Here is a 22,790-nt window from a genome sequence, read left to right as displayed (position 1 = left end):
CAATTACATCTGTAATAATTAACTTGTCTATAAAACAATAGTTTACAGCACACTTTCATATGTATCATCTTCATGACAGGCCTGAGGGGTAAGATTATTATCCCTAGTCTGCAAAGGAAACTGAAGCTCAGAGAGGCCAGTAGCATGAAACAAAGATATGGATCTAGGTCTTCTGATTTTAATTCTGATACTCTTTTCATTACATAACCCAACAAAGATGCTTGCCAATCAGTCCCTTTAATCCCTAATGCCATTGTCTTGCCCTGGATTTAGGGCCTGAAAGATAAGAAGGTGGACGAAGAATTGAAGGACAAAATGAAGATGCACAGGGAATCAGGGGGGAAATGGTAGATAGTTTGACCTAATCACTTTGTTTCAGGACTCAGACCTTTCTAGCTCTGTCAAATGTCTCTTCTCCTGTATGTCTTCTTGATATTAATTCATGAAGAACAGGAGATTATAAATATGTGAATAGTTCTGTAGTTGGAGATAAGAGAATCGAGGTTGAGATTACTTGCTAGAAAATGTAAAATAGTCCAAACAATAATAACTAACATTGAGTGTTTACTATGTGTCTGGTAATGTCCCAAGTATTCTACATATATTAACTCATTTGATTCTCATAACAATCTAAGAAGTAGGTGTATTGTTATTTATCCCCATTTTACAGATGAGGAAACAGGCACAGAGTGTTTAATTAACTGACCAAAGGTTACACAGCTAGTAAGTGGCAAAGCTGGAACCCATGCAGACTGACTAGTAGTAAGACTATACTGCTTATACATTCATAGACTCCAAGTATACAGAAACTTAAATAATTCTGTGGGGTTGAGGGGAGGTTTTTTATCTGTGTTCCTAAGGCTGCTTCTTTCTCTTTTCCTATTCCCATAAAAAAGGTAGTGTGTCAAAGCACTTATTCAATAATAAACCAATGTCCATCAACCATGATGCCCACGCCTACAGTGAAAATGTGGAGACTCCTCTTTCTCCTCAGATTTATTCATATTCCAGACCCCTCCCTTTGTCATTTTTTGCAAGCCCTGGATCAGGCATTTACTCTGAAGACACCCGGCACACCCAAGTCTGTGTCTGTGGTTTTGTCACTTACAGGAATGCACCAACGGAGGCTGTTTTTCACATTTCATTTCTAGCATATTGACACTCGTTAGGAGGGGATATGGAAGAGGACGTGTACTAGTAGACATATTTGGAAATGTGTGAGGCCTGAGGAGTTCTTGAGTTTTCTGTGCTCAACCGGTGGCCTCTGTGGTCTGGCTAAATAGCTCAATATTTTTGTTTCTCTGGGTGTTCTCGAGTGTGACGCAAGAACAACAAACATTGGCATCATCATGAGGTCACTGCAGGACAAGTGGGAAAGCAGAGGGGAATGGCGCTCCCCCGAGGGGAGGACCCTTCTTGCCTTGCCCGCCAAGCTGCACTTTCTAATGAACCAGAACCTCCTCCAGCTGCGACCACAGAAAACTCTGCGTTCAATCCGGGGTTTTGAAGTTTAGGATCCGGTCCCTAAGTGAATCTCTGCAAGCCCTGCCCCCAGTTTTAAGTTTCATCCTATAAAGAACCCAAAGGTGGGGCCGGGAGGCGGGTTAGTGACGCAATGCAGATTGATTGGTGTTCAGTCCATCACCGTCCCGGATTAGCCCCGAGTTTCGCCAATCCAGAGGCAGGGGTGGGACGGTGCAGGCGCAGAGGATTGGGTTTGGCTGGACTAGATTTAAAGAGACAGAAGCTGTCCGGGTGCAAGAAGACAGTCCGAAGACCCTCTCCCCAAGTCCTTGGGACCTCTAGGGTCCCCAAAGCTGGGGAGATGGTTTGCGGCGGCTTTGCCTGCTCCAAGAATGCGCTGTGCGCTCTCAACGTGGTGTACATGGTGAGGTTTTGGAGGTGGGGAAAGCTACAAGGAGGAAAGGCGAGTGCGGAGAATCTCTAGGGGACTTCCGGTGGGGAGAGGGGTGTACTGGGGGTTCCGGGAAGATTCCTGGGAACTTCCGGCAAAGAGGGAATTCCTCGGGACTTCCGTGGGAAGAGGGGAGACTTCCGGTGATCAGAGCGTTAGTTTGGGGATGGAGAGAATGAACTGGGGCTATGGGCACAAAGGCCCATTCCTCCTTCCTGTGAACTTCAGTTTCTCGCAAAAGAGAAGTGATGGATGAAGCTAAAGGTTCGATTTTTATAGTCATAAATTACTGTCCCTGCCACCTCCCCCCTGCCATTCTGACCTCGAAAGGGAGGAGTGCCCAGGGATGCTCTAGGTCTCCCTAACACCTCCTCTCCCTCATTTTCACATAACTCAATTCTCTTTGTTTGTTTGTTTTTGTTCTGGGTGCCCTGTATGGCCTTTGGCTGTGCTGCACACTAGAATTCTGAGATGTATCCTGCTTTTCTATATCCTGTAGCTGGTAGGCTTGTTGCTCATTGGAGTTGCTGCGTGGGGTAAGGGCCTGGGTCTGGTGTCCAGCATCCATATCATCGGAGGAGTCATTGCCGTGGGAGTCTTCCTTCTTCTCATCGCTGTGGCTGGGCTGGTGGGTGCTGTCAACCACCACCAAGTACTGCTATTCTTTGTATCCTGACCTGAAGGATGGGGACATCAGGGCTGTCAGGAGGGCTGAGTGAGCTGGGTAGAAATTAGACCAGCAATCTTGGGAACGTCTCCTTGCCCTGTTCTGTGAAACAAGAGCTCTTTTTATTGTTTTCAAGTGACATAGTTATAAAAGTTCTATGACTAAATGAGATCAGATGATTATTGGTGGAACATAAAGGAATCTAGACCGTTTTTCCCCATAACTCTTCCTCTCAGTATATGATCATCCTTGGTTTGGTCTTCATGTTCCAGTTTGGAATCTCTTGGTCATGTTTGGCTATTAACCGAAGCAAACAGGTAAGCGGATGCCCTTTGAAGTACTTGCTGTTTTTCCTCTTTGTAACCTCTAACTCCTTCCTATGTCTGGCCCCAAAGATCACTCACTCTTAGATCTACCATGTCCAGATTCTTGAGCTATTCGCTTTTTCTGAGATGTGTGGCTAATTTTCTAAGAGGATGATCTAGGACAACCTGACATGGATATTTATCATTGTGTGTATAAGTGTGATTTTTTTTTTTTTTTCTGAGAGATGTTGTCTCCCTTTGGTAGAATAGGCAAAATGAAACTGAAATGAGAACAGATTTCAGGGGAATTCTTAAGGTTAGCAGCATTAAATAATTTCCTTCTGCCTATATATCCTCCAGACAGATGTTATCAATGCTTCTTGGTGGGTCATGAGCAACAAGACCCGGGATGAACTGGAAAGAAGTTTTGATTGTTGTGGCTTATTCAACCTCACAACCCTGTATCAACAAGATTATGCTTTCTGCACTGCGGTAAGTTGGCAGAGAAGGGGAAAGTAGAAACATGCCCAAATTGGCAGATTTGAATTTGAACATGATTGCCTCTCTCTAGTAGCTCTCTTGTATTAGAACTGTGTGCTGGTGGCAGGAGGGGGAATGGATACACAGGCTAGAGAATTAGCTAAGTAGGATTTCAATCTGTAGGATACTGATCTAGTACTTTTAGGGTCATTCACCATAGGTATTGGGATAGGGCAATTTAGCAACTCTGTATCCTTCAAATATACACATGCATGTTATATCCTAGATTTGCAAGAGCCAGAGCCCCACATGCCAGATGTGTGGAGAAAAGTTTCTTAAGCATTCAGATGAAGCCCTGAAAATCCTGGGAGGTGTTGGACTCTTCTTCAGCTTTACAGAGGTAACATTCTCCAGTTCCCTCATATATGCCATTTTCCTACAACTGTAAGTCGTGGCCCCAGAGATTCAGAATTGGCACTTATCTCTTTCCCTTTGCTTCTGCAGATCCTTGGTGTCTGGCTAGCAATGAGATTTCGGAATCAGAAGGATCCTCGAGCCAACCCCAGTGCCTTTCTATGAGACTTTGGATCCTTCTGACTGCTCTTCTGTTCTCCCTAAGCTTTCGCACCCTCCCTTAGGGAAACTCGAGGGTCACCTTTTTTATTTGAGGAAAAAGGCCCTTTGCCATTCCTTGAAGATGAATAGCCAGGCTTTCTGCCTTAAGATGTTTTAGTGGGAGCAAGCTTATAAGGAATAAAGAAAAAATTCCTCACTCGCTCTGAGTGGATATGGGAAGCTCCTGGGAATGCATGAAATGGGATGGGGGGCTGGAGTTATTCCTGGCTGTCTCCCCTTTTCTCCCTTGCTAGACCACTGTAACACATCGTGGCCTGGCTCCAAAAGGAAATCAGGGACAGAGCCAGGGAGAAAACCATGAAGAACTCTTTCTTTTGATAAGCAGGACTCAGTTTGGAGAAGTTATAAAAATAAAAGCCATTTATATTCCGCATTCAAGGAGCAATTTAAATGTCTATCTTCTCTTGCCAGTTGAGAGGCTCCACTGCCTGTGCAGGCCCTGTGACCTAAGGAGAATATGATTCTGCAGGGAAGTCCATCTTATAGATGGTTTTTCCAAATCCCCAAATGGCAAAGCCAATCAGAGGAAGAAACATTAAAAAAAAAAGACCATATTTCTTTGTTTTGTTTTGTTTTGTTTTTTTCCTGTATAAAAAAAGGATCCCAATATCAAGGTAGGGAAGGGGAGAATAAGGGACATGCATACTCCTTGGTATAAGGAAGTAGGGGGCCAGGAGAAAGATAAGCCTCAAAAGGAGAGGAGAGGGGAATGTCATTAAGGCAGCAAGATATTCTCTGTAAAAAGTTGTAGGCAGCATCTCCACCACCCCAGTGATTAAAAGGCACAGAGTGCCTGCTTTCTCAGTGGGGGGCAAATGACAGCTTCTCTTCTCTTGGTTCTGTTGCATCCACTCTGTTGCTCACTCTGGGTTACCTTCTGCCTTTTGTAGATAAGAATGCTGCAGGGCTCGGAAGGCAGAGATTCGCTTGTGTGGGTTAAAAGTCAGCATCTCCTGAGAAGGGAGACAAAGGTCAGAAAATCGTGAAGATAAACATGACTTTTGCTCACTCCCAATACCAAGGAATGGCTATGTTCTACATCCCTCTTTGTAGATGGCCATTTGTAGCACCAATAAAGACTAGCCCATCCACTGAGTCTCAGGAACCATGATGGTTTGGGTCCCTTTTCTACTGCTCCATTTTTACCCCAATCTCACCCTGTGCCCATGCCCAAACCAAGTACCAGCAGCAGCTGTGCTCCAGACTCCTCCATCTCAGGTACCACCGACTGCACTGGGCGGGGCCCTCTGGGGGAAAAGGCTCCCCGGGGTAGAGAGACATCTCGGGGCCAGTCATCCTCTGGGGGCAGCCCAATCAAGCTATGGGGAACAGGAGAACTCTGGTCGGGAGGGTGGGGGGTTGTCCTTCTCCAGCCCCAATCTCCAGGGGCAGAGCCAGTTGCCATCCAGAGCTCAGCAGAAAGAAAAAGACTCAGGGAAATTTCTTCCCCCTTGCCAGTCACTTACTCAAAGATTTTGCCTAACTGGTCAGCTTCAGAATTTCCGCAAAAGAGAGGCCTAAAGTGAAAAGACACAGAAGAGAGGCCTCAAGTATTTTTAAAGATATGGTAGTAGAATGATTACTGATTAGTGGCTAAAAAACATAGGGTGTAGCGACTAAAGAGGTAAGTTCCTAACTCCAGCACATTTCAGAGCTTCTGGTTATGGATAAGGTGGTCAGTAATACTCAAGTGAAAGAATGGGCAGGGTAGGGATGTGGTTTATGAATAAGAGATTTGGGATATTCAGTATAGTTCAGAATACTTGAGTCCCGTACTTTCGACGGAACATCTCAGCGAAGATACAGCCAACACTCCACAAGTCCACGGGTGTTGCATACGTAGACTGCAGAAGAACTTCCGGAGCACGGTACCAGAGTGTAACGACCTAATAGGAATAATAGCGGAAAAGAGCCCTACAGGTTCCCATAAAGCACAACTGCTAAACTGAGGTCACAAAGCACATACGTTCCCAACTGTTATATGTAATCGCTCTCCTACCCCCAACCAGAACCCATTTTGACTACCAGCTTTCTACTGACCACAGGTGTAAGTGCCATCTGGTAGCTGTAGATTCTGGCCAGGCCAAAGTCAGCCAGCTTGACTGTCCCACCACTTGTCACCAGAATATTCTCTGGCTTCAGGTCCCGGTGAACAATGCAGTTGGCATGAAGGAAATCTAGGCCTCTTAGAAACTGGCGCATCAGATCCTGGTTTGGAAGGAGGGGGTATAGAACTGGAAACTGGGCACCATACCTGAAATCACAACAGCTTCTACTACAAAGGTCCTAATGTACCTCTCAGTGCCTGCCCACCCCACTCACCTTGATGGTCTCCACTGGCAAGCCTGGTGGGGGTGCCTTATCCAGATACGTCCTTAGGTCTTGGTCCACATGCTCAAACACCAGGGTCACTTTGGTTTCCCGGTCAGTTCGGGCTGTGGCACAGACGTCCATCAGCCTAGCCAGAACAAATGGTCATTCTCTGATAGATCCCCTTTGGCCTCAATAAGGCCTCCCCTATTTCCTCAGGGTCCCCACTTCTCTCCTGACCACCGTTCCCCACCTATAGGTTATCTTTTCCCCTTTACTACCCGCTCCCAACCCTCCACCTTCTCACCGGACAACATTGGGATGCTCAAAAGCCTCCAGTCGCCTCAGTAAAGCAACCTCACGAACTGTGCTGATGGGCAGGCCCCCTCCAGCACCTCCATTGGGAACTCTCACGCTCTTGAGGGCGACAAAGTGGCCACTGTGGGGATCACGGGCCTTGTACACCGTTCCATAGGCACCAACACCAATCTCGGCCACCGGCTCATATCGAAGGGTAGCCATTCTCAGATCAAAGGAGACCCTACAATCACAGAGACTCCTACCACCGAAATTCCCTTCCAGAGTCCTGATAGTATGAACCTGCAGCAACAAAGTAACTCCCACAAAAGACATCATAAAGACAACAGCATCCCGTCCCTTCCGAATCTCCCATGCGGCCGGCCCGTCAGGTAACACAAAGACTCTAACCCCAACCCCTTCAGTCACGTGAGGCCCTAGAATAAAAAATGCCTTTTCCTTAGGGACCGTCGCGCCCCGCACAAGGGAGATCCCACGGCACACCCCCTGCATCGAAGACTCTACACCTTCGTGACCTAAAATTACATCTCCGTACGACCACAAAGGACCAGATTACACCCTACCCCACTTCCCGCCCTCGAGCGACCCTTCCATAACTAGCTCGTGTAGGAAGCCATGGTGGACGAGAACGGTCTCCATTCCTGGGAAGGGGCTGTACTTACTTCACCCCGTGCCAGGAGCTGCGGGGGCAGCCCGCTATCGGGGCCCCAGAGACGGTTCCTGCGGCGCCATACACTCGAACTCTGTTGGGGGCAGCTGGACCCTATGGGCCCGACCATAGACAGAAGCCGCAGGATAGAGCGGCCCCCTTACCCCCCACCCTCACCATGTGACCAGCTGCCAAAGAGGCGCGCGGAAACCCGTGGGCGGGGGCAGGGGCGGGGCGAACGCCGGATGTTCGGGGAACGTGACCAACCACTCATGCGCAGAGGGGAAGGGGCGGAGGGGAGATGGCAGCCACGTGATCTGTTGCTATCACACGTGACCGCTTGACATTGCTCTGAGGAGCAGAGGTGTGGTTACACAGCAGAGCACGTGACTAGCTGCTATTACCGAATGGGGGGTGGAGATGATGAGGGAGGGTGGAGTCCAAGGAGGTGCCATGGCAACCTGGGCCACCCAGATCCCAACTGTCCATTGCAGGCAGAGCCTGAGCGCTTCTCGGCTCTCACTACATGTCTCTTTCTCTATACGGAGGCGGGGAGGGTGTCGGGGGACGAGAGGTGGTGCTGTTGCCTTTCTGTTCCATTGCCATCGGAGAACATGCCCTCATTTGTGTGTTTCATTCACTCATTCATTCAAATATTTTGAGTGCTTGCTTCCTACGTGAATATGAGGTCGTTTGTGAGGTTTTTCGGTGTCTCTGTCACTAGCCTTTTGAAGTAGAGATAAGACTATCTGTAAAGATATAGCCAACAGTGGGATCATATAAAATAGGGAGTAGACAATGACCATCTGAGGGCAAAATTAGGATTAAAGGACTGACGGAAGGCAGATTAATACAGTATTCCAACATGAGTGGCAAGGTAATGCCCTCCTCTCTTCCCAACTTCCACCCCTCCCTGAAAGATTAAAGCAGAGACCACCAGATGCCTCTGGCAGAGAAGTTCTCAATGAGTGGGAGACAGGAATACTTGACTTTTAAGGTTCTTTTCAGCACTAAGATATTACATGTGTACGATATATACATCTTATATAAACACATGGATATATATAGGAGTGAGCATGTGCAAGAAAGTTACCACCACCCAGACCACCATGTTGTATGAGAATGACTTGTGGCCTTGCAAATCTTGTGACCCATTATTTGGGGTCATTGTGCCTCCCCCCACCCAGTGCAAGCTTTCTTAGTCCTTAACCCTGCCCAGATCATAAAACTTTCCCAAATGGCCTCTACTCACAGACAGGTAGAAGACAGGCAGTTTCTCTGGTTTTCCTGGCTCCAACTTCTTTATCTCCCAACCCTTTGAGGGAATGGGAGGAAGGGAAGGAAGGGAAGGAAGGGATCAGTATGTCGTTTGTGAGAAATTGTCTAAAATCTGAAACCTTTTATTACTCTATTTGTTAGTTTTTCTATCCTAACTTCTATTCTCCTTAACTATCTAGCTAAGGATGTAAGTGTTCCGGCTTGTGTTGATTATAAATCATGGTCCAGGGCAAAACAGAAGACATGTCAGTGGAGATTCCCTCTCAGCATTATGATAGTTACAGCTGTGAGCCCTTGAAAGTGAGGGTAGCTGGGACTAGTAAGAAAAACCTCAAGGTCTAAAATGGATAACTGAGCTTTTGAGATGAATGTGTCATTGACTACCTTACTAGGGGTGATTGGTCTATAAACGTTCTGGAAAGCTAAGTGTCTCTGAGTGTATCAAACTTCCTTTCTACACCAGCAGGGTCCACCTCAGCCTCATCTTCCACAGAAGCTTACCACAGCTCACTGTCTTTAGAAGTCATCCTCTGTGTTGGCTTGGGTTCCAACCCCTTTTTCTGATTCACTCATTCATCCATCCAAAACATTTGAGTACTTCATAAAAGCATTATTCCCCTTCATCACTTTGATTGAAGAGCCTTAGTTTGGCATTCTATCCCTGGTTCCATACCCTCCTTTCTCCTGTTAATTACTCTTTTACTAATTAACTTTTTTCCCAGTGTGTTTGACCCAATGGGCTCCCCTGCAATCCCTTTTCCCTCAGCGTTAGAAAGGGGAGAAGAAAGAGGTTGTAAATAAAGCAGAAGTAATCTGATGGGGTAGAACTGGTTCTCAGGGTAAAGGCCCCCATAAAAGCAAAGAGCTAAGAGTGTGTGTGTGTGTGTGTGTGTGTGTGTGTGTGTGTGTTGTTCACTTCAGTGTTGTGTGGTGAGGGCAGGAGAATACCAGGAAAGACTCATGCTTTTAGCACTCCTGTTTCCCTTGCTCACTCACCTTCCTCACACATTACAATTATATACTTCCTTTCTCATTCAATCCGATTTAATTCTTTATACACGCATCTCTTCCACAGTCCCACACACCATGCACACTTCAGTCCTTTGTGTAAAAGTGTTTATTGCTTCAGTTCATCTCTTGTTCACTTACCTCCCTCATACCTCAGACCCTTGCAAAGCTCTTTCTTTGCACACTCCCATTTTGCACAAGCCTCTCCCTCCCTGGTGCACCTGAGTCTTTTACCGCTCACCTTCCATTCTCACCCGCTCAACCCCCTACTCCAATTCACACACCTATTCTTCTACCAGTGTGCACACTCCCCTTTCTTGGCCACTCCCCTCCCTCTATTCTCCTCAGGGCTCTCACACTCGCCCCCGCCTCTGGGGACACCTGCTAGTGCGGGGCAGGGCGGGGATGCGCAGCCGCGGCCACTTCTCCTCCTTTCCCCCTCCCCGCCCCGCCCCTCCCTTCATCCCTCACCGGCTCCCCGGCTCCCGCCCCGCCCGCCCGCCCGCCGCTCCAGGGGGGGGGTCTCCGCCGCCGCCGCCGCCGCCGCCGCCGCCGCCGCCGGAAGGAGCCGCCATTTGCCACCGCCGAGCGCACGGGCCGAGCCGAGCGGGAGTCGGGAGCCGGGAGCCGGGAGCCGGGAGCCGGAGCGGGACTGGGGCCAGGAGGACGGCGATGGGGGGCGGCCCCGCCGCAGGACGATTGGGGCGCGTAACCCCGGGAGCCCGGCCCGCTCCGGACCCAGACCCACGGGGCGCGGCACCCTGAGTCCCCCTCCCCGCCCACTGCCCCGGCCATGGCTGCCCGCCCCGCTACCCCTGGGCCGCCAGCCCTCCCGGCCCCACAAGCCCCGGAGCCCCGGCGGTGGCAGCATTGAACGGTGCTCGCAGGCCCGGAAGACCCCGGCCGGGCTCGGCTTTCCGGCGCGCGCCCCCTTCCCGGCCTTGCCCTCTCCCTTTCCCCCGCCGCCCGAGAACCCCTTGCACGCCGCCCCCCGCCCCCCGGCGCCCGGACGATGCTCAAGTCTCGGCTCCGCATGTTCCTGAACGAGCTGAAGCTGCTGGTGCTGACGGGCGGGGGGCGGCCCCGGGCCGAGCCGCAGCCCCGGGGGGGCGGGGGAGGCGGCTGCGGCTGGGCGCCCTTCGCTGGCTGCTCGACCCGAGACGGCGACGGCGACGAAGAGGAGTACTACGGGTCGGAACCGCGGGCCCGGGGCCTGGCGGGCGACAAGGAGCCGCGGGCCGGACCCCCGCCGCCACCGGCACCGCCGCCACCGCCCCCGGGCGCGCTGGACGCTTTGTCGCTCAGTAGTAGCCTGGACAGCGGGCTCCGAACCCCCCAGTGCCGAATCTGCTTCCAGGGCCCGGAGCAGGTCAGGCCCGGGCACCCCGCGGGGCGGGACGGGGTGGGGGCGCGCGCCTGGGGCTCCCCGAGAGACCGCGAACAGGGGGCGGGGCCTGAGGAGGCTAGGCGGGACTCAGGACCCGAGTGGGAATGGGGTGAGATTGGGGAGCAGGCTGGAGACTCCTGGAGTATGTTTTGGGGCGGAGGGGAGAGATCAGGAGGTCTCTAGGAAGGGGCGGGGCTTTCTCCTCAGAGGGCTCAAAATCTCTCATTGATTAACCCGGTCAGTCTTTCTCTCTCACTTCTCTCACTCCAGGGTCTTTGTAGGCTGAGGAGGTGGGCAGAGAGGAGAGTGCTGTTCGCACCTTAAAGGGCGGGGCAAGCTGGGCGCTGCTGCCTCACTCAAAATTTCTCTCCTCGGGGCACTTCACTTCCCATTCCGCAACTTTCCATCTCATTCCAAAGAGTACTCTTTGTTTAAATGTTATGGACAAAGTTGTCCCGGGGGTATCTGGTGCTGTGGGTATCTCTATGTTTTGAGAAATTATTTCTTGATTAAAGGGTAACACGGTCTAATCCTACTACCCCCGGGATTTCTCCCTATTTTCGATACTTAGAAGCTGAGGACGGTAACCCATCCCAGTCTGTACCACATCTGTGAAATTCTTTACAGTTATGGGGCGGGGGAGGAAGGCCTGGCTCAGAAGCTCTGACCCTCCCGTCCCTCCAGATCCTAAAGGGTAGCCTTACATTTGGGAAGCCTTAAAGACCACCCTCTCCAAATTCTAGGAAAAGACCCGGTTCCCACTCACCCCCACCCCAGTCTCCTTTTATCTCTCGTCTATTTGGTCAGGAAAGTTTATCTAGAGCTGTAACTTTTGTTTTTTTCTGCTGCAGCCTTAGCCTTTTGTCCAGTTTTGGTTGAAAGGCTAAGCTTTTTGAAGGTGGGAGAATGACAGGGAGAGGTTTTCCTCTCTTGGAGCGAAGTGAGGTCGGGTGGTGAAAGCTGACAGGGACCGTCGTCACTCTTCCTCCAGGGGGAGCTCCTGAGCCCCTGCCGCTGCGACGGCTCCGTGCGCTGCACGCACCAGCCCTGCCTCATCCGCTGGATCAGTGAGAGGGGCTCCTGGAGCTGTGAGCTCTGCTACTTCAAGTACCAGGTCCTGGCGATCAGCACCAAGAATCCACTGCAGGTGAGGTGCAAGAAGAGGACTCTTAGACTAGAGGCAAGGGCCTTTCAGCAATCAGAATCAGGGCCCCTCCAGGGAGCCTATTTCATCCATTTGCTTACTTCTCCCCACAATTACCACATCTCCTGTCTGTAAATCCTCCTTTCCTTTATTTATTTACGAAGATATTATTGGATGCCACTTACATTCCAGACACTGTTCTAGGCTCTGGAAACAACAAAAAAGGAAAAGATAATGTCAGTGACAATGATAGCAAACACAGTGTTTTCTATGTGTCACACTCTTGGCATATATTAACTCTTGTAATCTTCATAATATGCCTATTAGTTATATAGCATTATTATCCTCGTTTTAAATATTGCTGCACAAAGATTTAAAAACTTGCCCAAGGTTACTCAGACAGCAAGTGATAGAGTTAGGATTCAAAAATTAAACACAATGGTCTGGGTTCAGAGCACTTGCCTGATCCTGCCTTTCTAAAATAAGACAGAAAAATGGTCTCAAACAGCATGAGAAGTGCCACATTCTAGGTTTGATCAGGGCACAGATGGGACAGTTGTTAATCCTGCCCGAAGGCTCCTAGAACATCTTCCTCTTCAGAGCCACCCATCGCCTGGCCCTCCATCTTTTTCTGTGACTTTTTAGAGTCCTTTCTCTCACACAGTGGCAGGCCATCTCCCTGACGGTCATTGAGAAGGTCCAGATTGCGGCCATAGTTCTGGGCTCTCTCTTCCTCGTCGCTAGCATCTCCTGGCTCATCTGGTCCTCACTCAGCCCTTCGGCCAAGTGGCAACGGCAGGATCTTCTCTTTCAGATCTGCTATGGCATGTACGGCTTCATGGATGTCGTCTGCATAGGTGAGGGCACCTCTCTCCCCCTTATCTGATCAGCAGCTTCCTCCAACCCGCACACTTAACTTTTCCTGCCCATTTCCTCAGCTTCATGACCATATTCTCCTACTATTGAGAGCCTTTAGGGCTATCTTGGTTCCCTTTCCTTCCCAGTTTCTCCAGGCCCTTTGCAACCCTATCTCCTTACTCTGGAGAAATGCTTGCTTAAGCAAATCTAGCCTATGTCTGGGCAGCAGTTGACCCTAGATTTCTTATTCTTCTTGCTCAGGCCTCATCATCCACGAAGGCTCCTCTGTCTACCGCATCTTCAAGCGCTGGCAGGCAGTGAACCAGCAGTGGAAGGTCCTAAATTATGACAAGACCAAGGACATAGGAGGAGATGCAGGGGGAGGGACGGCAGGGAAGCCAGGCCCCAGGACCTCACGGACGGGCCCCCCCTCTGGGGCCACGAGCCGCCCCCCTGCTGCCCAGCGTATGCGGACGCTCTTGCCTCAGCGCTGTGGTTACACAATCCTGCATCTCCTTGGACAGCTGCGGCCACCAGATGCGCGTTCCAGTTCCCATTCTGGCCGAGAGGTTGTCATGAGAGTTACCACAGTCTGAACTAGACTCTAGGAATGGGGATCTTGAGTCATTACATCAGCCAGAGATGAGGTATCATGGCTGCTGGAGGTACCGCTTGACCAGATGCTTGGGGCACACTGCCCCCACCGCTGAGAATCTCTGTGGGCAGCCTCAAGGTGGAAACATTGTCTGGCCTCTACTGCCCACTGGGTAGTGACACCTAGATGACATTCCAGCCCCCCACTGACAGGTCCTTACATTCATCCTGGGGCAGCCAGTGGGCAGCTTTTCTTCCTTAGAGAACCGTCCTTACCTCAGCTCCTAGGGCCTCCAGCCCCCTCTCCCCCCAGCTCCACCACGGTGACTTGGTGAAGGGGGATCAATGCCAGAAGAAAGGGGCTGTAGACCCCTCCCCATTCCCCATATCATGGCCACAGGGCAGCTGGCAATAAGACTAGTATACATTGACCACCCGTTCCCTGCATGAGGGCGGGGGGCACTTTCCCCTGCTCCACCCCCCATTGCATGGGGGGAGGGCATAAAGATTCATTTATATGCACGTGGAGACTCCTTTCTCATCTGGGGCTTTTCTAGAGGGTTGGGAGGTATGGGGAGGTTTTCTGCAGAGGTCGCAAATCCAAAATACAATAGTGGGTTCTGAGTTGGAGGTATAACTCCCACTTGCTGGTGAATAATTCACATTGGCTGCTAGATGGCAGTGCTCAGAAGTCTCTAAAGGGTGGACCTGCCACCTACAAGTTGTGTGATTTAGAAAAAAATCTCTCTGCTGTGGTTTTCCTGTCTACCTCATAGGGTTGGAATGAGGATGAAAAAGGGACAGGTTGAATGCCATTGCAAAGAAGATCAGTGATGGTGTGAAAAGATTTCTACACTAGATTATGGTTCATTTATTTCAAGTAGTAGCTGGTTAACAAATTCTAAAAGTGTTTTTCATTTGGAGCTTCACAGAGCCTTGGAAATTTGTGTTGTCATAATAGATATGAAAATATGAGGGAAAATAGATTTGCTAATGTGAAGGATGGTGGTTATTTACAAGAATGAAAGCTCCTCTAGCCCCCTAAACACAGGGGGTTAGGGGAAGGCTGGAGCTATCCTTTTTGCTCTGGGAATCGTGTGGGTTCTATTAGCCCTTCCCAGGTAATGTGCTCACCCAAAGAAGTGGTGTGAAGTGAATTTGGACTCATTTGGAGTGAGATAGACAGAATCCTTCCGTGATATGAGTCTCCAACTCCAGTTTAAGCTCCTCTTAATGGCAGTTCAGGATCATAGGTCTGTCTGATCCTGGTGTGCCACAGCTAGCGGTGTTAACTGGAAGGTGGTGTTTGGAGGCAGCAGTGTAGAGGGCAGTTGTCTATAGGGAAAAGGTTTGGGAAGGACTGGTTAAAGTGTGGGTCAGACTGAAGCCTGGTCCCTTTCTCCTGAGGCCTTGGGGCTGTGTATTATATGAACGATGATGTCTTTTAAGTGAACTATTCATTAGCAATTAAATTAATTACTTCATACATTGCTTAAAGTAAGATCCAGAGGCCTTTCCTATTGATCCTTCTCTCAGGGAAGGTTCTACTCTACTTCTCCCCTGGAGATGTTTTGGGGAAAATGCTTTTCTACTAAAGAATATATTTTCCTTGCCTGGATAATGGTCTTCCCCTACCTCTCTCCAAAAGGGGTCTTGGCTGTTGTCCATGGTGCTAGCACCCAGCTGGACTCAGGTTTGAGTAACCTGAAAGTGTGGAAATATATTACTTCCAATCTCTGAGGTGATCAAAGGGGGAGAGGGCACTGAAGCTGAGTCCCTCATTTTCCCAGAGGGAAATTGTTTCCCTGGAGAAATAACCCTCCACATTCCCTACCTGGGAAGACAGAAGAGCCAGACTTTACTCATTTGCTATTCACAGAAGCAAATCAGAGTGACTACCACCTTTTGTGGCAGATAGGATTCAGGTAGGTATGTCACAGTTGGGGTTTCCTATGCCAAGCCTGGGCTGTCCCCCATTATGGCCCCACAGAAGCTGAGACAATCCTAAGAACATAGGCATACTCATGCACAAGCAAACTGTCTTCATTCCCACTCTGGGTCCTAAAACCAGGCCAAGCGAGAGTACATTCCTCTTCCTTTCAGCACCATTGGATGTCTCAGTGTGGGGGTTGGGATCAGCAACCAGTATGGTCCCCTTTCCCTCTCTTTTCCAACTTAAAGCAATTGTTGTCCAGAAAGGAGTCATAGAAACTGTTCCCCTCAAGTAAGAAGTTGTACTTGCCCAATGAGGAGTGTGAGTGTCTAGAATCATCATCATTGAGTCTAGGGGAAAGGGTCTGAGAGTAAGCAGGGCTTTATTCTCTCATGGCTCAAATCTGCTAAAAATAAGGTTACTTAGGTTTAAATGGAGCTTAGTGATAGGGGAGTGGGGGTGATGGCAGAGAAGGAGTTAACAAGAGGGGCAGTAAAGACACAACCTTGATCTGTGCACAGGGCCTTGGCTATACTCTACTTCTTTGTAGATCTTACATAAGTAGATACGCCCAGAAGGCTTGGTGGCTAATGGAGTTTCTGTGGTCAGGGAGCCATTTCTAAGGCAGGGGGCCAAAGTAGTGGGGGGAGGAGGAAGCGTGAAGTGAAATCTCCATCTACATCCAGCTAATTGAAATGGGGTGTGGGGGGAGCAGGACGAAGTGGGGCAAGTTTTGACATGGGGAGGGTAATCTGGGCTACAGAGGGAACTGCAGGGAATGTGCTGAGAGATTTATTTGTGTATAAATTAATCTGTAGACCTCACGAAGAGAGGACCGTGCCTAGCTTCTGGGCGGCAGAGAGTGCTGACTTAGGGAAGCAGAAGCTTCTTCCCAGCCCTCTTCTCCTACCTTGGTGCCCCAGGGCTTCTGGCCTCCCCACACTCAACTTGCATCCTCTCTGACTTCACTTCTGCTTGTATCCTTGTCTTTCTCCAAAGGAAATCACCTTGGAGTAACTTTTCCAGAGAGGGCAGAGTGGCCCCTCTAGGATATCCTTTAGTTCTGGCAGTTCAGCTTCCAAAAGCACTTCTAACCACAGTCAGCTGCCTCTGGACATCTCTACAAATCCCTAGCTCCCGACCCATTTTTACAGCCTAGCCCTTGTGGTTACTTTTTACTATCACCCCCTTAATCTCTTATAGGAAGCCAGACTTGGCTGTTCCCACTCCAGACAGAAATGTGTCTGGATTTGTGATGTAAACCCCTCTCCCAGATGTCTAGACCTTCCATGTTAGGGGGTCATTCCCATAACCTGAGAAACCAAGGTCAGGGAGTTGGGTGAGGGGCTTGCCTCCAGGTCTTGTAGGCAGTGGGAGTGGGAGAGAAGTAAGTCAAAAGTTTTTTTTTTTTTCAATTTTTATTTCAAAACAATGAATTTAAAAAATTTTCAATATCTAAAAGGAAGGTATCCAAAGACACAGATCCAGTGATGTCTCTGCCTAGGAACTAAGTGGTGGGGCAAGACAACCTAACAGTGCCCAGAGAGTCAAGGAGAGTTTTAAAAAATCATAAACCAGGCAAGGGTAGACTCACCTTCCTAGGGGGCCAAATAAGGAAGGAATGGTATAGACAGAACCTAGTAAGCTGCTCACCTCTTCTGCCACATGGTCCAGATTCAATTTGAGAATCTGTATGGTGTCACCTAGTCAGCGAAAGGCACTGACAGGGGACATAAAGACTGAATAAGGCCCCACCTTTCCTCTCAAAGAGCTAACATACAAGGAGAGAGGACCAACCAGGTGCAGACCAAAATGCACAATTACTTAGCTCATGCTGTGCTAGGAGCTTAGCTAGCAGCATCAATGAACACAGTGGAAGCCCCCAAATGGCAGTGGTGGAATTCTTCCTCAGGTCACCCAACATTATTAGTTAAAATCTGAGTTGGGTCTACAGCCAAGCTACCCTGAACAAGCCCAATCCCGTCTGATCTCGGAAGCTAAACAGGGTCAGGCCTGGTTAGTACTTGGATGGGAGACCACCTAGGAAGGCCAGGTGCTGTAGGCATAAAAAATAAAAAAATAAAATAAGGGATTGTAAGATGACAAGGTCCTTGCAATCTATGAGGTCAACCAAGGGTTGCCTTGCCTTAAAAAAAAAAAAAAGAAAATCTGAGTTGGCTCTTGAAGGATGCATATGATGTGACCAGGAGGACTGAGCAGGCAGAAGGGAGCATGGTTTTCTCTGGGACAGTTGAGTCAGGCCAGGTACATACTTCACATCTTGGTCAGGGCTTATGCTATAGTCATTCTGACTAATTTAGTCAGACAGGTCTCAGGAAATAAACATCTCTTGGTCTTGTGCCTAATGAACTCATATGATGAGAGAAGGGATGATAACCACAGACTCTTTCCACAGGATTATCTGTCCACAAACTGTAGATTGATGCTCCTCTCTGGTACCAGGACAGTCCGGGTCATTGGTCTGATTGGGGCAGCACCTGGCTCAGGCTGCACCTCAAAGTGGGTCAAGATCTATAAAGGGAGAAAGAAGGCTATCACTGAGAGGGGTGGACAGTAGTGGGCTTGATTGGTAATGGGCGTTATTAGTGTTAGGATGGTCAAGGTTGGAAGGGCACCTGTGCCTGGTGGTAGACTTCTTGGTTAATCAGGATATGGGATTATGGTATAGGGGAAAAAGATAGTCCACATACCCTTGCTCACCCTCCAGGCCTACAATGGGATTGACATATTTCAGAGATTATGTCTACCAAGTCTTAAATGTTTTCCTATACTTGTCACTGAGTCCACAGCTTTAGAGGGTTAGGATCTCTCCCATTTGGGGAAGGTAGAAAGTCTAGATCACTCACCTGGGCCAAAGCCATTTGTAGCTCAAGCTCTGCAAGGCGCCTCCCTATGCAGCTGCGCTTGCCAAAGCCAAAGGGGAGAGAAGCAAATGGGTGGGGGGCTTGATCCTCCCCCAGCCAGCGAGCTGGACGAAAAGCATTCGGCTCTGGGAACTGGGCAGGGTCCCTTGAAGTGGCATAGTGACACAGAGTGACCAGTGTCTGGTGGGGGAGGAACAAAACTTGTCAATTTGGGCCCATAAATTGAGGAAGGAACATGGAGAAGAGGATATATGGATTGGGATGAAGGTAGGCTCTGGTTGGTGATGGGGAAGTTTTCTGGGCCGTTTTTAGAATGGTTTCTCCTCAGCCCCATTATGTCCAAGGGAGAAGCATACAGGCCAAAGGGAGAGTTTGAAGGCCTTATGGGGAATGGTTTGAGAACAGGACGATGGCCAAGATAATGAAGGATGACTTAGCAAAAGAGACTCAAAGGCTCTACTTACATTTTTGGGGATAATGTAGTCACCCACACAAATGTCTTTGTCTGGAACACGGGAATTTCCAGGTACCACAGGGTACAGTCTGGGTTGCAGAGCACAAGGGGAGACAGCAAGGTGAGGCTCGGGGCCATTATCCTCCCTCTCATGCCTGTAACTTCCAAAACCATTCTTGGCCAGGAGTAAAGTACCATTTTCCTCTGCTCTCTCTCTCCCTGCTCCTATCTACCATCTGCTTCCCTAGCCCTTTCCCAGCATTTTCTCTAGCTCTTCTTCTCCTGCTCCCTCACCTTAGTACTTCCTTGAGGACAGCCTTCAGCAGGGGCAGCTGGGACAGAGCAGTGGCTGAAAAGTGGGCATTGGAGCCTGGGCCCAGGGCAGCTGTGATCTCAGAGTGGAGTGCTGTCTGGACTTCAGGGTGCTGAGAGAGTTCATATAAAGCCCAGGAGAGTGTGTTGGACACCTGAGGGGACAAGTAAGAGCATCAGAGGTATTAAGAGTGGGAAATCAGGGGGCAGAATAAAAAGCAGTCTTGAGTATAGGAGGTGCTAAGCTAAGTTGATCAGGAGGGCCATAGTGGCCCTGCTGAAGAGGACTGAGACTGGGAGGCTAAGCTCTGAAAGAGGGGCTCCCAACGTGGAGGGAGAACGTCACCGTGTCCACTCCGGCCAGTAGCAGCTCTGTCACATTCCCCAGGATGGAAGGGACAGGCAACTTTTCTCGGAACAGGAAGTAGGTCAGGTGAGCCCCAGATCCCATGTCCTCCTCAGGTTCTCCCTGGTTCCTCGTGGCTACCTCAGCCTCTCGCCTCTCCACATGCTGCTGGGCTGTGGGAGAGAAGGTACAGGGATGCCTCTCTAGCCTGGAACAACTTCAAGGTTCCCCTGTCCCCACTTCATTTCTGTGTCTTACCAAATTCAAACATCTGGTCCCAGTCTCGGCAGAGGCGGCCCCAGGGTCCCGGCACGAGGCGGTGCAGCCAGTTGGGCATCGCCATGGTCAACAGCGTGGATACAAACACGGATCCCACAGCACGGATGAAAGTCTCTGTGTCTGGAGGCACTTCTGCCTCCAGGCAGCCTAAGCGTGAACCAAGCAGCACTGCAGCTATGCCTGGCCGGGAGGGGGCGCTGTCAGAGCACTGGGAGAACCCGGCGGGTGCCTCCTAAGCTTGCCCCGACTGTCTTGGGACTCACCTTCCAGTCCAAACTTGTAAAACTCTCCAGCTACGTCCCGAACCAGGGCTGGTGGCCCAGCACTGCGTCCCCGTTGGCATCGCAGTCGCCGTACAAGGTCAAGGACCACATCGTCCAGGGTCCTGGCATAGCGGGCGGCCGCTTGAGGCCGGAGGAGGAGTGGGGCCAGGAGGCTGCGGAGCCCCTGCCATTCTTCGCCTTCCCTGCGGGGGTGCAGAGAGGGGGCGCATCAGGGTAGATGGTGGTGTGTGGAGTCTGCTCAGTGGGGCTGGGTGCAGTGGAGAAAGGAGCGTTCGGCTTGGGTGGCTAGGAGAGGGATCGTTTGCTCCCTCAGGGTACAGAAACCTGCCCTGCCTGCGCTCGTTTTTCATCCCCCTTTCTTGTTACTCATTCCCTGCCCCAGAGGGTCCTAGATTCCTAAGTAAGCTGAGTTACAGAATCTTATATTCATCTACATCCTGGTACCCTAGCCCCTCCTGCTGGTTTCCAAGATTCTGGCCCCAAAAGATAAGGACGTGGGTAGGAGAGGTAGGGTGGTGGTTGAGGGCTGCGTTCTACCTGAGCTTGGGCGAAACAGAAGGTTGGGAACCCCTATTTGCCAAATGTTAGGGGACACGGCCGACCTTCCTTTGTACTCCCAGGCTATTCCCACACCCGCCACAGGAGAGGGACACAGTGGGGCACCTGGGCTTTGTTGCTAGAATGAACTCACGCGGTGAGCAGTCCGCAAGCTCGCTGGCAGCGTCGACGGTGCTCAGTCCACGGCGAGAAGCTGCAACGCTCGGGTCGCGGCCCCTCCTGTCGCAGCAGCTGTTCAATGAGTGTAGGGGCTGCCACATACACCGTGCGCACCTTCCCGAAGCTTGCCGACCACACTGGCCCAAAGCGTGTGGCCCCCAGCACCTGGGAGGATGGGCGCAGTGGACACTGGAGACCCGGACAAGAGACTCCAGGCTTGGGCTTTGAAAGGGGGAGCCTCTGCTCATTCGCAAGCTCCCAGCTAGTGCATGGCCCTGATATTGCAAATCCCTCCCCATCTTTACCCCACGTCCCATTTCTAGGAAGTTTATGTGTTATGTGCAAGACGGAGTAACTGAGTAAAGCAGACATTCAAGTCTGCTCTTTGGTCACCTGGGCTGAGCCAGGTGGAGAAATCCCTAAAGGTTCCTTATGTGGACTATGCATCTCAGGACGAGCCACCACTGAAATGAATAGGAAGGCATGTAGCTTTAAGCAAAGCGCATTGAATACACTGGGAAGGAACTGTGCATTTCTGCCTCCCGCGCGCTTGTCCTGGACCCACCCCGCTTCCAGACTTCTGCACAGTGAAGTGCTTTTTGAGTACAGTCTTCTGCGCAGTGTGGGGATGGACTCCGCACCCCTGAAGCCACAACCCCCAATCCCAGTTTTTTTCCATAATTCATGGGCATTCATTCTTACTGGCCCTCTTTCCTCCGTTCCGCACTAATTTGTTTCCCCAGCACTCAGTTCCAGGAACAGCGGTCCCCCTCTACCTGCAGCTCGTGTAGCCGTGACAGCCCCCCCTTGCAGAAAAGTTCAGCAAGGAAGCTGGGTGTGGAGGGGCCTGGGATGTCTGCCAAGCTCCGTGGCGCTGAGTCCAAGCCTCTGGAGCCCAGTGAGGTGCCCAGCTCAGGAACACAGTGGACGCGATGAAACACCCTGGAGGCGAGCTTGAGGGTCTGGGTCATGGTTTGGTTCAGGGAAATACAGCACTCCTGAGCATCTTGCCTGCACCCCTATTTAACCCTTGGGCCAGACAGTGGCGACGCCCCCTCTCAAAGCTATTTATCCAATCCTCTCTCCTGAGTGTTCTGTGCTGGGAATTAGCACCCAAGGACAGTAGGCGGGGCTGGGGCTGCCTTTGCAGCTCCTTTGGTTCTCATGTTGCAATGATCCTCTAGGGCAGGGGAGGTCTGCCTCAGTTTCTCCTCTTGGGCCAGTGCCTTAGACCAGCAGCCTAAAGATCTCTTCCTGAAAAAGGCTATTTAGTGAGGGTTAGGTGACCAAGATAGTCAGTCCCTGTTATTGTCACCACTTTCCCAGGGAGCCAGGCCCCCTCGGGCCCATCCTCAGGAATTCCTCATTCTCCAGTACCTCCTGGAAGGGAAGCCTGGAAGAGCCACAGCTGTAGCCATTCCCATATTCTTGGCTCATCAGGAAGCACCTTATCTGCATGTGAGCAGAATTTTCAGGCATTATCATACCTCCCTCTCCCCCTGTACTGGATGCTGAGCAGATGGCAGGTGAGTCAATCAGAAGGGCTCCTGGAGCCTTCATCTTTGTTCCTTGTGTGTGTGTGTGTGGGGGCGGGGGCGGGGGGTGGAGAGTCTTTTAGATCAACAAACCCTATCCTAGCCTTGGGAATTTAGGGCTTGAGGAGCAAAAATGAAGGAACTTTTTGGAAATTAGAAAAGTTCAGAGATTTCTCTGGATTGTTGGATAGACCAAGGGCTGAGGGCTCTGAATCTCCAGCTGACTCCGTCTCCTTTGGCGGGCTTTCTAGTTAGCAGCCCCTTTCCATTTTTAGCCTCAGAATGCTCCACAGTTTGGCTCTCTGATCCTCACTCCCTCTCCCCACCCCCATCAGGCCATGCCACCTTTGAAGTTCTGGAATGGAAAGTAAACAGGAAAAAGGAGAGGGTCTCCACCCCTACACCATCTCTGAGACTCTCCAGAGACAGCCACAATAAAAGCACAGATTCTCCAGGTCAAGTCTTAAGAAGAGAGGGAATGGGAGGAGGCACAGGA

The 22,790-nt window shown here is 50.5% G+C and overlaps 4 protein-coding genes and 1 pseudogene across 10 annotated transcripts; 3 read left to right on the top strand and 2 right to left on the bottom strand.

The window, feature by feature from the left end:
- Positions 1 to 1,558: 1,558 nt before the first annotated feature.
- Positions 1,559 to 4,376, top strand: TSPAN31 (tetraspanin 31). Of its 4 annotated transcripts, none has more exons than XM_016127722.2 (6): positions 1,559 to 1,888; positions 2,415 to 2,582; positions 2,819 to 2,899; positions 3,248 to 3,379; positions 3,654 to 3,767; positions 3,872 to 4,376. In XM_016127722.2, exons 1-6 carry the CDS (start codon positions 1,616 to 1,618, stop codon positions 3,944 to 3,946), a joined length of 843 nt encoding a protein of 280 aa, XP_015983208.1. In that variant the 5' UTR covers positions 1,559 to 1,615; the 3' UTR covers positions 3,947 to 4,376. The 4 variants fall into 4 exon arrangements, with proteins under 4 accessions (XP_015983208.1, XP_015983207.1, XP_036092330.1 ...); XM_016127721.2 differs by having other exon boundaries at positions 1,713 to 1,927; XM_016127723.2 differs by lacking the exon at positions 1,559 to 1,888 and adding an exon at positions 1,996 to 2,179.
- A 169-nt stretch (positions 4,377 to 4,545) lies between these two features.
- CDK4 (cyclin dependent kinase 4) lies at positions 4,546 to 7,497 on the bottom strand. Of its 3 annotated transcripts, XM_016127720.2 has the most exons (8): positions 7,294 to 7,497; positions 6,621 to 6,854; positions 6,326 to 6,461; positions 6,044 to 6,211; positions 5,780 to 5,889; positions 5,470 to 5,520; positions 5,187 to 5,322; positions 4,546 to 4,956 (listed from the first exon to the last, which is right to left on the bottom strand). In XM_016127720.2, exons 2-8 carry the CDS (start codon positions 6,833 to 6,835, stop codon positions 4,864 to 4,866), a joined length of 909 nt encoding a protein of 302 aa, XP_015983206.1. In that variant the 5' UTR covers positions 6,836 to 6,854; positions 7,294 to 7,497; the 3' UTR covers positions 4,546 to 4,863. The 3 variants fall into 3 exon arrangements, with proteins under 3 accessions (XP_015983206.1, XP_036092329.1, XP_036092328.1); XM_036236436.1 differs by lacking the exon at positions 5,470 to 5,520 and having other exon boundaries at positions 4,558 to 4,956; positions 6,621 to 6,913; positions 7,294 to 7,483; XM_036236435.1 differs by lacking the exon at positions 7,294 to 7,497 and having other exon boundaries at positions 4,558 to 4,956; positions 6,621 to 6,876.
- A 2,635-nt stretch (positions 7,498 to 10,132) lies between these two features.
- MARCHF9 (membrane associated ring-CH-type finger 9) lies at positions 10,133 to 15,040 on the top strand. The gene is made up of 4 exons (XM_016127751.2): positions 10,133 to 10,935; positions 11,945 to 12,100; positions 12,762 to 12,954; positions 13,217 to 15,040. The coding sequence occupies exons 1-4, from the start codon at positions 10,579 to 10,581 to the stop codon at positions 13,549 to 13,551; spliced, it is 1,041 nt and encodes a 346-aa protein (XP_015983237.1). The 5' UTR covers positions 10,133 to 10,578; the 3' UTR covers positions 13,552 to 15,040.
- Positions 15,041 to 16,887: 1,847 nt separating this feature from the next.
- LOC107501490 (25-hydroxyvitamin D-1 alpha hydroxylase, mitochondrial) lies at positions 16,888 to 22,618 on the bottom strand. Of its 2 annotated transcripts, XM_016127686.2 has the most exons (9): positions 21,536 to 22,618; positions 20,734 to 20,924; positions 20,022 to 20,224; positions 19,738 to 19,938; positions 19,480 to 19,652; positions 19,116 to 19,288; positions 18,832 to 18,910; positions 18,350 to 18,547; positions 16,888 to 18,014 (listed from the first exon to the last, which is right to left on the bottom strand). In XM_016127686.2, exons 1-9 carry the CDS (start codon positions 21,728 to 21,730, stop codon positions 17,901 to 17,903), a joined length of 1,527 nt encoding a protein of 508 aa, XP_015983172.2. In that variant the 5' UTR covers positions 21,731 to 22,618; the 3' UTR covers positions 16,888 to 17,900. The 2 variants fall into 2 exon arrangements, with proteins under 2 accessions (XP_015983172.2, XP_015983171.2); XM_016127685.2 differs by having other exon boundaries at positions 20,734 to 21,668.
- Positions 17,429 to 17,547, top strand: LOC118614203 (annotated as a pseudogene).
- Positions 22,619 to 22,790: the final 172 nt, after the last annotated feature.

This window comes from Rousettus aegyptiacus, unplaced genomic scaffold, assembly GCF_014176215.1.
Source record: "Rousettus aegyptiacus isolate mRouAeg1 unplaced genomic scaffold, mRouAeg1.p scaffold_m13_p_2, whole genome shotgun sequence".
NCBI classification, from domain to species: Eukaryota; Metazoa; Chordata; class Mammalia; order Chiroptera; family Pteropodidae; genus Rousettus; species Rousettus aegyptiacus.
This window is presented reverse-complemented; position numbering and strand designations above follow the sequence as displayed.

Coding starts and splice junctions, on each gene's coding strand:
- CDK4 (XM_036236436.1), bottom strand. CDS start 7,410: ATGGTCGGGCCCATAGGGTCCAGCTGCCCCCAACAGAGTTCGAGTGTA. Junction 6,462..6,620: donor GAGCATCCCAATGTTGTCCG/GTGAGAAGGTGG, acceptor TGTTCTGGCTAG/GCTGATGGACGTCTGTGCCA. Junction 5,890..6,043: donor AGATGGCACTTACACCTGTG/GTCAGTAGAAAG, acceptor TATTCCTATTAG/GTCGTTACACTCTGGTACCG.
- TSPAN31 (XM_016127722.2), top strand. CDS start 1,616: ATGCAGATTGATTGGTGTTCAGTCCATCACCGTCCCGGATTAGCCCCG. Junction 2,900..3,247: donor CTATTAACCGAAGCAAACAG/GTAAGCGGATGC, acceptor TATATCCTCCAG/ACAGATGTTATCAATGCTTC. Junction 3,768..3,871: donor TCTTCTTCAGCTTTACAGAG/GTAACATTCTCC, acceptor TTGCTTCTGCAG/ATCCTTGGTGTCTGGCTAGC.
- MARCHF9 (XM_016127751.2), top strand. CDS start 10,579: ATGCTCAAGTCTCGGCTCCGCATGTTCCTGAACGAGCTGAAGCTGCTG. Junction 10,936..11,944: donor GCTTCCAGGGCCCGGAGCAG/GTCAGGCCCGGG, acceptor CTCTTCCTCCAG/GGGGAGCTCCTGAGCCCCTG. Junction 12,955..13,216: donor CATGGATGTCGTCTGCATAG/GTGAGGGCACCT, acceptor CTTCTTGCTCAG/GCCTCATCATCCACGAAGGC.
- LOC107501490 (XM_016127685.2), bottom strand. CDS start 21,131: ATGTCTGCTTTACTCAGTTACTCCGTCTTGCACATAACACATAAACTT. Junction 19,939..20,021: donor TTACAAGTTTGGACTGGAAG/GTGAGTCCCAAG, acceptor CCTCCCGGCCAG/GCATAGCTGCAGTGCTGCTT. Junction 18,548..18,831: donor ACTACATTATCCCCAAAAAT/GTAAGTAGAGCC, acceptor CTCCCCCACCAG/ACACTGGTCACTCTGTGTCA.